The 13395-nt window shown below is 35.9% G+C and overlaps 1 protein-coding gene across 1 annotated transcript in view; it reads left to right on the top strand.

Moving 5' to 3' along the window:
* CFAP54 (cilia and flagella associated protein 54) overlaps nucleotides 1-13395 on the top strand; it is a 115938-nt gene that overhangs the window by 7187 nt on the left and 95356 nt on the right. The window contains 9 exon segments of the mRNA XM_042793417.1: nucleotides 2830-2976; nucleotides 5996-6167; nucleotides 8023-8081; nucleotides 9324-9467; nucleotides 9907-10020; nucleotides 10109-10210; nucleotides 10731-10929; nucleotides 12028-12123; nucleotides 13283-13395. Coding sequence (XP_042649351.1) covers nucleotides 2830-2976; nucleotides 5996-6167; nucleotides 8023-8081; nucleotides 9324-9467; nucleotides 9907-10020; nucleotides 10109-10210; nucleotides 10731-10929; nucleotides 12028-12123; nucleotides 13283-13395 — 1146 coding nt within the window.

The raw sequence follows: 13395 nt of genomic DNA, 5'->3' as shown, positions 1-13395 counted from the left end.
AAGAAAACCAGGTAACTGACATTGTGTTTAAATTGAAAATAATTTTTAAGAACAGTCTATTGATTTGTGCATTAGGAAAGCAGCTAAATGCCAGTTGTCACCTGTATTCACCCTCTTCATTCTCTGCAGCATATGGCACTATTAGATTCCTTCTTTTCCCCCAGTTAAGGAGAGGGCATAGTTGGAAATGTTTCAAGATAGTCTGAGGGGCCATCTTTTGGAGGAACACATCCAGTGCAACTGTTCTTCCACTACGATGTCCTTCGCTTATGGAATCCAGCAGGGATAAATGGTGTTTATGCTACTTATGGAAAGCTTATGTATGTGGTAATAGGTGAGCTTTTCTGTAGGCCATGGCAAACGTATGAGTATTATACAGATTTTATTGAAGTCTTATGTATCCTTCACTGCATCTGCCCTAAAGAATTCCTCAAAAGTGGCTTGCCTCCCGAATAAAGAACAGCAAGCTGAAGCTGAACTTCAGCAGCACTCAACACTCACTGGTAGGTTGAAGAAGGCATCTAGAAGAGTCCATAACTGTGGAGCCATTATATTTGAAGTTATGGGCTCATGGTGTAGGTTTAGGAATACTTACAGAAATTCTTAAGGAAGCTTGAATAACTGTTTTTGTTAATAGCCCCTTCATTGCCTAGGCAATTCCATTCATGCTTTCTTCATGTTTTCTTTGTGTTTTCCTCAAGTTTTCATTGCTTCTGGGTCCTGGTCCTAGAAACTGCTTGGAATATTGCATGAAGCTTTTAGTGCTTGGGAACTCCTGCTCTCATAGCGTACCCAGTAAGGTTATTTCAAATGTAGCAAACTCTTTTCGCTGTACTTTACATCGGCTTCCCATAGCACAACTCAGATGTGGTAATTTGGTCCTTATGTTCAAGATGCTTAATGACCTGGCCCTAGATTGTCTAAAAAAAATTTAGAATTCTGAGTAAAGACTTCTGCTTGCAACTGCAATCCTCTAGTGTAATGTGGTTTTCTACAGTAAAGTTGAAGTTATCAGTGTCATTGAAAAAGCTGTTTTGCTGGCCAGCCTAAAACTTTGAAATGAACTGTCTTTGGAACACCCATTTTTAAGTGCATTTTTTTGACTTTACAAACTTAGTTTTTATTCTATCCGTTTTTGTCTCTAGAGAAAAAAGGAAAGAAAAACCATGAGATGGATGTTAGTTACAAATTTTAATGCATTACTGGAAAGATGAATGTGCTGTAACACTAAGTTCTGTGATAGGTGGGGTAGAGCCTATTCCATAAGTACCCCTCTTGACTCCTAGTTGAAAACTACTGGCAATTATTTTAATTTTTAAGCCACCTTTATGTTATATAATACTTAATGATGTGTAGTCTTTCAAAATGAATTATTGAATATGAGTAGTGAATGGGTAAGTACCAACTTAACGTTATGTCCTCCTGCTATTTTTTTAATGCCTTCTCACTTTAGATTCCTTCCTATTATACATCTTCTATGTATCTTTTAGGGCACACCTAAATTCATTGTTTCATATATCTGGAAAACAGCCTATTAGTCATCATACTGATCAGTACTGACTCATTGTTTTCCCCTCCCTCTCTGCCTGTATCTGTCTGTTATCTCTGGTGATGTACTTTATATTCCATATTTTTTATATTACATATATTGTAAACCGTTTGGAAGACAAATTACCTTTTTGTTATATATCAGTAATTAGCTTAATGGTATTCTGATCCATGACTTTGGATTTGAAGAGTTATCACAGCCTGAATCTATGTATTAGATTACACAAGTGTCTGACTGCCCATAGCTGTCCATGGAAAGTAAACGTTTCTTTGTACGGCTGCTGCTTTCACACAGCAAAGCAGACAATAGAGCCATCTGAGTTAGATTCCTCAGATGATTAAAAATTACCATGGTGCTAGGAATGTATATTGCAAAAAGCGTGTGCAAGGAAATACTTTTGAATTTTCAGTGGTTAAACATTAAAGGATCATTTTTATGAATACAAATTACTTTCTTCCCCATTATTTATTATGAGTGGTGTGTGTGTGTGCTAGAGTTAGTGAAGTTGGTAGAGAAACCTCTAAATCTTTGCTGCAGGAAGTGGTAGAGGTGATTCAGTAAATGGCACTTCCACATCTGAGTCAGAGCTGAATAGTCACAGCATGATGTTAGAGCGGTTCAACATGCTGCTGGGCAGCTCTGTTTTGAATGAGACATAAAGCGCAACATCCTGTTTGTTAACAGTTCTTAAAGATCCAGTGGCAATTTCTGGTCTCTTAATGTTGACTTCTTGGCCATATGTAAATTCTGGTTATCACTTGTTTCATTCTTTTTTAGTGCATCTTCTTTTTTCTCTCCTCTTCCTCTCTGCTTTTATAAAATAAAAGGGCTTTGACATCAGGAAAATGGGAGGGAGAAGTGATGATGTCTGTATTTTTTTTATAAAGTTCTACCTTATGAAGTACTTTTCTCAGAAATGTAGCAGTATCTTCATCATTATTGTTTCAAAGCTGCAGGACATTCCGGGAACCCTTTGAGTTTATTACATTAGCTGAGGATCATACTTTACCGTTGTTCTCTGATATGTCATATTTATGATTAAAATAAACAGAAACTCCCAAACCACAAGTTATTTTTTTAAGTACTTCAACTTTTCATACATTGAGTGTTCACATTAGATATTGCATTGCTGAATGTTTGTATGAAATTTTAGTGGTTTACTTCTGGCTGCTCTTTCACATTGATACTTTTATAGCATAAAATAATAAAAAATAGCACATTTTATAGAAACAGAAATGTAATATATAAGCTATAAAAAAAGCATATTATTCTTTCTTCAGGAATATAAGTTGGCACTTCTACAGTGCTATGGAAGATACCTTCAGCAGTTTGTTTCTGTAAACATTGATGATATCATAGATGATGTGAATCAATTTAAATCCACCTTTTTTCCAAATGGCTTCAGAGACAAAAATGCAGCTCTTACGGTAAGTTGTTTGTTTGTTGTTTGTTTTTTTTTTTTTTTTTGTCAGACATTCACAGATTCAAAATAAATAGCCTATTTTATCTTCCTTAAATACACTTAATATTAATTGAATATTAATATTAAATAATCTTTAATAGTTTGTCAGTATAAATCATATTGAGATTTAATAGTCATATTTATGATATGAACATTCAGAGTTGGTGCACATTTTTAAGAGGGTATAAATGATCATGCTTTTGTGACATAAGACAACCACTATCAACTTAATGTTAAAAAGGCAATTTCTCTGAATGGGTTATTCTGTAACTGTCTACAGCAGTTTTTGCTCTGAAATAGTTGCTATTAACTACTGTCAGAATCAGGATATGGGAAAAATTTGATAACTGTCCTGCAATTGTTGCAGAAATTTCTGTACAGTGTGATCTAAGAGCTGGGCAAAGTGCAAGAGAATTAAAATGTTGTACTGTAATTTGTACCATGAATATGCAAAAATATGACATGTAAATGAAGCTCATCACATATTAAAAAAGCAGTATTGCCTTACCATCAGTAGCTTATTTGCTCACTAAGATCACAAGAGACAGAGTGCTGAATAGTTGTGTAAGTGCTCTAAACTGTGGGAAGCTGTGTGACCTCAAGAGTATGTTGGCATCCTTATGTGTTAATTGCTTATCAAGGTAGAGGCTTGCAATCTACCATTTTTTTATCCATGGAAGAAAGTGTTTCAGTAGGTTTAAGAGGAATGCTAAAAACATGTTAGATTTTACCTAGAGCAGTTCTTTGCTGAGAAGCTCTATTTTCAGTACATGGTAGATATTTCAAAATATACTAATGCAAATGATTCTGTGATCAAGAACAACAAAAGGAAACGATAGGCATCTCCTATGTATTGAGCTAATCACTTTCATATTACTCTAGTCAGTGTTAGATTTTAAATAGGTGTTTAGTGAGGATAAAAAAGCAGACAGTTTGCTTAAAAGCTAGAAGCAGATGTCATGATAGAGATACTCTTTATATTATTTTTTTGTTTTTCAAACACAATTCAGCTTCCTAGAGAGAATGTGACCAAAGACTACTTTAATCGATTTTATTTTGGTTTTTAAAAATGCTTTGTATATAAATTTGATGTTGCAGAGGTGGTTTCTGCTGTTTTTTATGTCTGCCTAGACCATGAACCAATCTTAGTGCCAGATGTTATCATGGGTCTATACTAAAATGCCTGTTCTATAAACTTGGCCTTTAGACACTGAGATATCCCTAAAATTTCATGTATGGAATCTAGTCTGACAATGATCACTACATTTGGAGATGGATAATGATAGTGTGTCAAGTTATTATGTCTAAAGGCTTTATACATAAACTTTTTTGCCAGGTTTCTGCAGATAGATTTTGTTTTTTAAGTAAGACTAAGGAAATCATAGAAATGGTGTTCCAGGGCTTGAAACTCCCGGTCTCGGTGAATTAACTAAAAATAAAAATAAAAAAAATTCAAATATGATCAGGTTAGTAGGCTTCTGAGAGGCTGATAGGTACTGACTGGCCGTGTTCCATTCAGCTAATTTTCTCACATGTTGGTTTGTTCAGATGACAATGTATTCTAGACAAGACTGAGATCACATTATTATAGAACAGTTTGGGTTGGAAGGGACTTTAAAGTTCATCTAATTCCAACCCCCCCCCCCCACGGGCAGGGACACCTTCCCCCAGCCCAGGTTGCTCCCAGCCCCGTCCAGCCTGGCCTTGGACACTGCCAGGGAGGGGGCAGCCACAGCTGCTCTGGGCACCCTGGGCCAGTGTCTCAGCACCCAGACAGGGAAGAATTTCTTCCTTACATCTAAACTAAATCTACCATGTTTCAGTTTAAAGCTATTACCCCTTGTCCTATTGCTAATTACTTTGTAAAAAGGCCCTCTGGCGAATGCTGCTATAAGGCCTCCCCAGGCACTTCTCTTCTCTAGACTGAACAACCCCACTTCATAGGGGAGGTGTTCCAGCCCCATGTTCGTCTTTGTGGCCTCCTCTGGACTTGCTCAAGCAGGTCCATGTCCTTCTTATACTGGGCACCCCAGAGATGGATACAGTACTCCAGGTGGGGTTTTATTAGAGCAGAGTAGAGAGGGAGAATCATCTCCCTTGATCTTCTAGCCACACTTCTCTTGATGCAGCCCAGGACATGGTTGGCTTTCTGGGCTGCAAGTGCATGTTGTGGGCTCAGTCGGTTTTCCATAACACCCCCAAGTCTTTCTCCACAAGGCTCCTCTCAATCCACTCATCGCCCAGCCTGTATTTGTGCTTGGGATTGCCTCCACCCCTGTGCAGGACCTTGCACTTGGCCTTGCTGAACTTCATGAGGTTTGCACAGGCCCACCTCTCCAGCCTGTCATCACTGGTCTCCACTTGGACATCGAGCTGTTGACCACAGGTCTTTGAGGGTGACCATCCAGCCAATTCTTTATCCAGCAAGTGGTCCATCCATCAAATCCATGTCTCTCCAATTTAGAGACAAGGATGTCATGCGGGATAGTGTCAAATGCTTATGTTAGATATTACAAGGAAGAGAAGGAACAATCACCTGTAGAAGAAAAAAATAATGGATGAGAGTGAGAAATAAGATATATGTGATATAGATGGAGAAGTGCAGAAAAGTGAAGACTTGCCTTAATTTACAGAGGACATCTACAGAGAAGCCAAGAATTCAAGCCAGATTATTTAAATATCAGTTTAATGCCTCATTCATCCTTTCCCCCTGTGGCCCTTTCAGCAGTCCGAGGGCAGGCACTAGGTGCATTGTCATCCTGTGCTGCAGTGCAAACTGACTCAGGCTAATGGGTACAGCAACATTAAAGCTTTCGCACTTTTCCCATATTCTAATGCTCATTTCAATGGCATGCTGATTTTTTTCCTGGTATGCTTGATCTTTTCAAGCTCACCATTTTGTTGTACTTTGCTGATGTGAAACTGACATATGCATCTATTTTAACTATATATGTTAATTTTATGTATGTTTCCATGTGTTTTAGTTCCATGCCTTGCAAGAGAGGAATGTTTGCACTTATCAGATGGTTTTCAGCAGCGACAGAAATCTCCAGAATGAACAGTCCCTGCAGACTTGTTTCAGTGTCTTGTCCTCATTACGACTCACTATGCAAGTGGCTCTACCTCAGGAGAATTTCTGTTGGCTTATCTACAGTGGTACCTCAGGCTTTTCATTTACATTTCTTTGCTAAGCAAACCTGCAGAGGGAAACTTTATGCATATTCTTTAAGGCCAATGTAGGGGTCATGCATAAATCTCTAGTTATTCTTCAATCACAGTAGGGTTTTTTGTATTTTTTGTTTTTCTAAAATAAGGGATTTTTAAATGGAAGTTTCTGCATGGTGTGCCCTTTTCAGGTGGACTGGTGTAAAAGTATCAGCTTTTTCATCATAGCTGTGGTTGGAGTGTACTAATAAAATGAAATCTAAGAGCATAATAAGGGCATTTTTTGACTGAACCCTGATTAAAAAAAAAACCCTCAAGATCTTTTTATCAGTAAAATGTTTATGTTAATGAGTTTGGTTTTTCTTTTTTTTTTTTTTTAAAGAAAAATTGCAGTTCTAAGAGTAGAAAATGTCTGACATTATATCTTTGTGTTTTTAAAATGATCTTTAAGGCTTGAGTTGATAAAACTATTCTAAAAATGCCATATGACATTTGAAAATTGGAATATCTATGTATGATTTTAGTGTGCTACTTAAAAAAGCTAGAATTAGGAAAAAAATAAGGAAAAAATGCACTGCAATGAACTAGATACTCAAAGAATGGCATATCAAGATTTTTATTTCAAGAACAACAACAGTATATTTTTGCTCTGAAAAGCAATGTTATTTAGTCAAAAGTCAAAAGGCTATTGTTGATTCATTCTGCTGTGGTCAACTGTTGGCATATAAGTTGGGGAGGTAATGTATTTTTAATTTAATTTTGGAAAATTAACTTTCTTTGAGCTGCAATTGGTCAAAATACTTATATTTTTGTTTTGCTGGGATTGCCGTTGCTCTCAGTCCCTACTTTTGAGGTGTGTTTTTTGTTTGTCTGTTTCTGTGGGAGAAGAATTAAAATTAAAATATACTCACTTGCCATGCTTAAGTGCCACTATGTGTGTGTGGCACAGGTGTCTATACCAAGCCTGGCCAATAATCTAATATAATTAGAAGTAGGAAATAACTCAGGTTTTCCCCAGTTCCTGAGCATTTTTCTGAAATTTCTGGCAATAGATTTTGTACCTCATTACACATTTGACTGATAAAAAGAAATCTTCCTAATTCTTGCTCCATTCTTGCTTATTGGGATAATAACACTCTTCTAGCTGTGACAGTTGACATTGTGAAGCCTCCCGCTGCCACAGATGTCCCTTTCTGAACATTCATACAGACAGAATAATAGAGTTGTTTTTTTTTTTTTTTTTTTCCCCCCTAGAACTGCAATGTCTTTTATACCTTTAGGGCTGAATTTTGAAAAGCAATTTTGTGACATATCCTAAATTAAGTAAATTTTTGACAGGATTTTATTTGTAAGTCACTTTGATGCTCTTGAAAACTCTAGTCACAATCAATTTTCTTCATTTCACTTATCATACTTAATGTCACATATTAGTGGTGTTGTCTGCCAAGACAGTGCCATGACAGACTAAAAGAATCATATAAGGGAAGGTTTGTGAGGAGAGGTAGTATTTTTTTTAAAGAGGCTGGCATTTGGGGATAAAAATAAGGTTTTTCTCTCTCTAAGTTACTTAATAAAAATTTGATATAGTACATTTTAAAAATGTCATTGTTCCATTCTACTGCTTCATTGTGTAGGTATTGTTGAAGCTAATATCACCCAATAATTTAATGGCTTCATCTTTTCTAATTTAAAAGTAGTTACAGAAATTTCAAGAGTTTATTTTTAAGTCTCTGGAAATACCAACCCAGATATTAAGAAAAAGTTTCAGTTGGTTAGCATAATAAATTTCATGTAGGATTATAGAATTTACCTGTTTTTTATTAATTTTCATTTTTTTTTTTTGCAGGTACTATTCATATTTACACCATATGCAGACATTTGATGATGATAGGTCAGTCTGCTAAGGTATGGCAAAATAAATAAAGCATTTGAAAAATTTACAGAAGATTGGAAAATGCACCTGTATTTTGCATAACACTGTACCCTGACTTCTATTTCATTGTCATTGCCAGTAGTAGCATTTTGTCACAAGGGATGGAGACCAGCATAATGTCTCGCTGGTCTTTAAGATGGGATATGTTAGACTGTTTCAGAGGGTTCTAGATGCTTTTTTTGGACAACTATATCAACTCCCAAGAACTGGCCTTTTGTTTCTTAAAATGTGGAAATGTACTGACACCTGGTGGCTAGGTTTTTAGTTGTAAATACTTGAAAAAAATGACCTGGCCTTTCTGCCCTGCCCTTTTCTTTTTAAATATGAATATAACTTTTGTTTGTCTTAGCTTTACTTTTTTCTCCTAAAACTTTAACAATATGACTCAGCCTTAATCCTATATATGAGCAGGAAAGTTTTTTCTCTTCAAACGTCTTTTATTGAAATCAGAAGTGATTTAGCACCTCCTTTGACATAATCAGGCTTTTACTGTATAGGAAAGAGGGGAAATAATTGTAAGTATTTCAGACTCTTTAAATTCAGGCAAAAAGAAAATCTGTATATTGACTTAATAATGACAGCTTAAGGTTGCACATATTTTGTTTATCTTGGGGAACAGCTGACCTAAAGAAATTACAAGGGGAAGATATTGTTCAATCAATTTCATAGGACTAATTCTTAAAATTAGACTGCTGCAATGACTCTGTTGGCTGTAAAGTTAAGAGCCAATAGTGTAGTTCCATGGTTGTAAATTAATCTAAGCGCAGGCTGTCACCAAAGAAAGCAGACTCCATTGCATCCCAAATAAGCTTCCTTATCTAGTTGAAAACTAACTTAGAAAAAAATGATCACTACAGCTAACACAAAGGAGAGGTCTAACTTGCAAGATAAGAGCATACGGGAGAGAAGGGCAGGGGTTCTGTCTGGTGGCAAGGCTCTAGTGAACTGCAGTGGTTAAGGTAGCTTGTAGGCTAAAATACAGTGCTTGATCACAGTTTCAGATGGGGAAAAACCCAACAATATGCAGGAGGAATGCTCTGTAGTCAATAAAAGATGTTAAAAATTGATACAATTTCTGTCATTTTTTTTTTTTTTCCTCTTTTAATTTGTCCTACCAGGTGAGGATAAGTTTTTTTATGTGACCTTTATTACTAGGAAGTATATTTATATGGGTTAAAATGCACTCAGTTTGAAACTGGATTTCTTTAATACAGGTCCTGGAATACTTACTGTGGGCCAGTATATGTATGGAATCATCCATTCCACTCTTATCTGTACATTACTTGGCGTGGAGAGCCACCCTTTATACTGCAGTTTCTCAGTGTTATTTTGATTGTCAAGCCAGCATTCATGGAGAGGTATCCTGATTTACCATACATAGAATTTCAGGTGCAAACAAATAGGAAATAAATATTTATTTAAACAATCCTGCTTCTTATCAGATCGTATATATTTAGGGTTCTGCCCATATTTCAAAATTTAACTGCAAAGCGGAGATGTGTTTCCACACAAAAATGAATAATCAATTCAAAGTGAAATTCAATAGTACTTTGTAATATAATCATAGTCATAGACTTCTGGCATTAAATAGTGGCCAGTCCCCATGCAAATATACAAAAAGTATTTTGCAAAGATTTTATTTTCCTTTTCAATTGTTGTTCATGACCTAGCTTTCATTACAGCTCTTTGCAGTTGTCTGAATTTAAGAATGATACAATTCTAAAATTAAATACCAACATAGAGAGTACGAAAACAGAATATATATTTTTTTTAATTTATTTTTAATACTTTGGACAGATATTTGCTCGCCGTGGTCTGATTAAAATTGATGAACTGAAGGAATTAGAAAATATTAGTTCTTCACTGGAAAACTCAGAGACAAAAAAGGTTTTTAGAGAGGCCACTCTAAAGGTATCATTCTGCAACTCATTATAAACAGAGTAGTTACAATCTCTATGAACAGAACACAGTTATTTACTTTATTTTTAATTTGTATCAGATGTCAGTAATGATTTTCAAGAGAGCAGTATATGAATCCAGAAGAAGGCCAAAAAGCTACTTTCGACCTAAGTTAAGGTTTAGCCTGAAAGAAGCACAAAATGTAAGTCTAACATTCTGTATAACCCTTATTTATGTTTACTATTTGCATGCAATGAATACGTGATATAATTCTGTTTCATACACATGGTGCTATTCACAAGAAGAAAGTTTTACTTTTTCAGTTTCACAGTTAACATATTTACTATTTAAACTCAGAAAAAACTTGAAAGGGGGGGAAGATGCAGTAATTACTACTTTAGAAAATACTCATTTTTCTAGCACTTCTACCTTAATACTCTCACTCATAATTTCTACTGTATTGTTTTCTAAGTAAAATACCATGCAGCAGTGTGTCTGGTTGCTAGGAAATTATGGCACTTCTTAAGTACTGTACCCACTGAGCATGATGCTTTGCTATGCCTTTGAAGCATGACATTCATAACAACAATATATTTTACAGTATATTATTTTCTGTTTTAAATGTGCACTTACTTTCTGATGGAGAACTGTTTGAAAGAAAACTTGCTTTATTGTAACTCAGTTTAGATATTACAAGGCTTACATTGCCTTTTCTTACTTAGTTGCCATGGCCTCGCACTCCTACTGAACGGCTGCTGACAGAAATGTTTGACGGTGTCGCAGCTCAGTTCCTCGCCATCCTGGAAGCGCTGTCTGATAGTAGCAGGCGTGTGTTGCACCCTGCCCCACCTGTTCCCGATGAAATTGAAATTCGTGATGTCATTTCAGAGCTTTTTTTTGCAGGCCTGGAAATCCTCTCAGGTAACAGCATAAAGAAGCAGAAAGAGTGCTGGTGAGGAGCCCAGACCTCCATTTTATTATTTTTTTCTTGGCTGTAAAAGAAAGAACTTGCCTGAAGGCATATATTTATTTTATAACAACAGCACCTGTAAAAGCAGGCAATCTTCCTTATCTTCATAAAATTTAAGATAAAAATCTGGATTGATCTGTGTGTTCTTTTATATAAGTAAAAATCTACAGTAGTTTACGCATATCTTTTCTGAATACAGTGGAGTTCACTTTCTTCATAGCAGCCCATACGATGCTGTGCCTTGCATTTATTGCTAAAATAGTATTGATAACACACCAGTGGCTCTTTAGCTATTGCTGAGCAGTGCTTGAGCAGCATCAAGGCTGTCTCCAACCTTCTTCCCCCGAAAGGCCAGCAGGCTGGGGGTGAGCAGAAGGTTGGGAGAGGACGTAGCTGGGACAGCTGACCTGAACTCACCAAATGGCTATTCCATACCATATGACATCATGCTCAGCAATAAAACCTGGGTCTAAGGGAGAGGATGGGGGGACATGAGTGGTTATGGTGTTTGTCTTCTCAAGCAACTGCTACACATTCTGAGGCCCTGCTTTCCCGGAAGTGCTCGGATATCTCTACCCACCTATGGGAAATAGTGAATAAATTATTCTTTTTTTTTGCTTTGCTTGCACACACAGCTTTTGCTTTTCTTATCAGACTGTCTTTATCTCAACCCATGAGCTTTTCCATCTTATTTTATCCCCCTGTCCTGTTGACAAGGGGGAGTGGGAGAACAACTGGGTGAGGGTCTAGAAGCCAGGCAAGGTCACCATATCATGGTGTTTCATGTGTTTAAAAAAAAAAAAAAAAATCAATCAAAGTTAGATTTAAAAACTCAAGAAAAACATTGGACTTGACGATTCCTTTCAAACTTTATTTGCTGGGCTCTGGACTGAATATAACCATAGGTATAGAGATACATTGTTAGTAAAAGAATACATAGAGACTAGGTACACTTCAGAATTGTATTTTCTTGATATGATTACTGGCTAATTGGAATATAACAAGTCAAATACAATATAAACTGATTTAACAAATTATCTATATTAAAGGTGGAGTGAGCAGTACTGGTATTCAAGGAAGTCATTGCACCAATCATTTTGGTATTATTAATGCATCATCAACCCTTCTGCAGTTGATACTAACAGGTAAACTGGCTCTGAATTTTCAAAGGATTCTGTACCCAGTGATGCAAATGCTTGGTGAGCTTTTGCTCATGTTAGTAGCCGTTCTATGTGTAAAGGAACTGCAAAATGCTGTCCTCTTTGTGTGAGATATGCTTGTTTATACATATAATATTAAGACATTCAAAAGGGGAAATGTACCAATTACAATTTTCTTAATGCAAGTATTATTTAAATAGCATATAGTAATATGGACATTTTAATAACATACTGCTCAGCATAGCAGTTCATCTAATTATGTTAACGCTCCTAAACAATCATTCAAAGGCCGAATTGTTCAATGATGTCCTGGTACATTCTTTCGGAAGAGAAGTGGGATGCAGTAACAGAAGGGCTGTTGTAAGCTTGTTGAGGTCCTTGGACCAATCATTGTGCTACTTTGGAAAATAACAGCTGTCTATTACTAAGTTAATATTGCTAATATCTTTTAATGAGTGACCACATGACAAGGTGATACGACAATGGCTGTGACATATTCTTAGGACTGCAGAGTACTGCTGAATATATTAGCTAAGATACTTGCTTAGAGTTCCAAGGACCAGGAAATCCCTTTTCTGCCTTACTGTGGTTTGGATAAACTTGAAGAGTGAGAAAATAGACTCCCTATGTGTACATGCACATTTTCTGATATAGTAATGAGAAATTCTCACCTATCTTGCAAGAAATTGTTCATGTTTCTATGCATTTTTTAACCCAAATTTTTGGTAAGAAGGGTCATTATGGGGTGATACCCAGATTTATGCTCTTTCTGCAAAAGAAAGGACTAGATCCTTGATATTCTCTACACAGGTACATTAATATCAATAGTTGTACAGCCTCTTTGGAATGTAACAGGACATTGCAGATACATCATTGAAGTTGTATGTAAGCATAGGCATTACAGCAAAATAATAAAGCTATTTTATCTTGTAGAGCTATTAAAGCATCTTTCAAGGTTATGCTGACTATTCAAAAATACATGTGGAGTTTTATCTTTGTATTTATCAATAACCAAATCATTAAATTAAATTAAAATGAACTTAAATTAAACTACTGAATATATATATATATATATATATATATATATATATATATATATATAAAAATAAATAAACCAGCTAAAATAGTTTTGTCATCACTGCAGGAGAAAAGGGGGTGTCAGGAGATGCAGCAGTGAAATTCATAAAATTAGCTTTCAGCTATGAAGAGTGGGACGTGTTTGATTCTGCGATTGAATTAGTTGTTAATTTTCTTCAG

This window comes from Tyto alba, unplaced genomic scaffold, assembly GCF_018691265.1.
Source record: "Tyto alba isolate M040663 unplaced genomic scaffold, T.alba_DEE_v4.0 Super-Scaffold_2, whole genome shotgun sequence".
In the NCBI taxonomy this organism is placed as follows: domain Eukaryota; kingdom Metazoa; phylum Chordata; class Aves; order Strigiformes; family Tytonidae; genus Tyto; species Tyto alba.
Note: the sequence above shows the minus strand (reverse complement) of the source record. Positions and strands in the feature narration are given on the sequence as shown.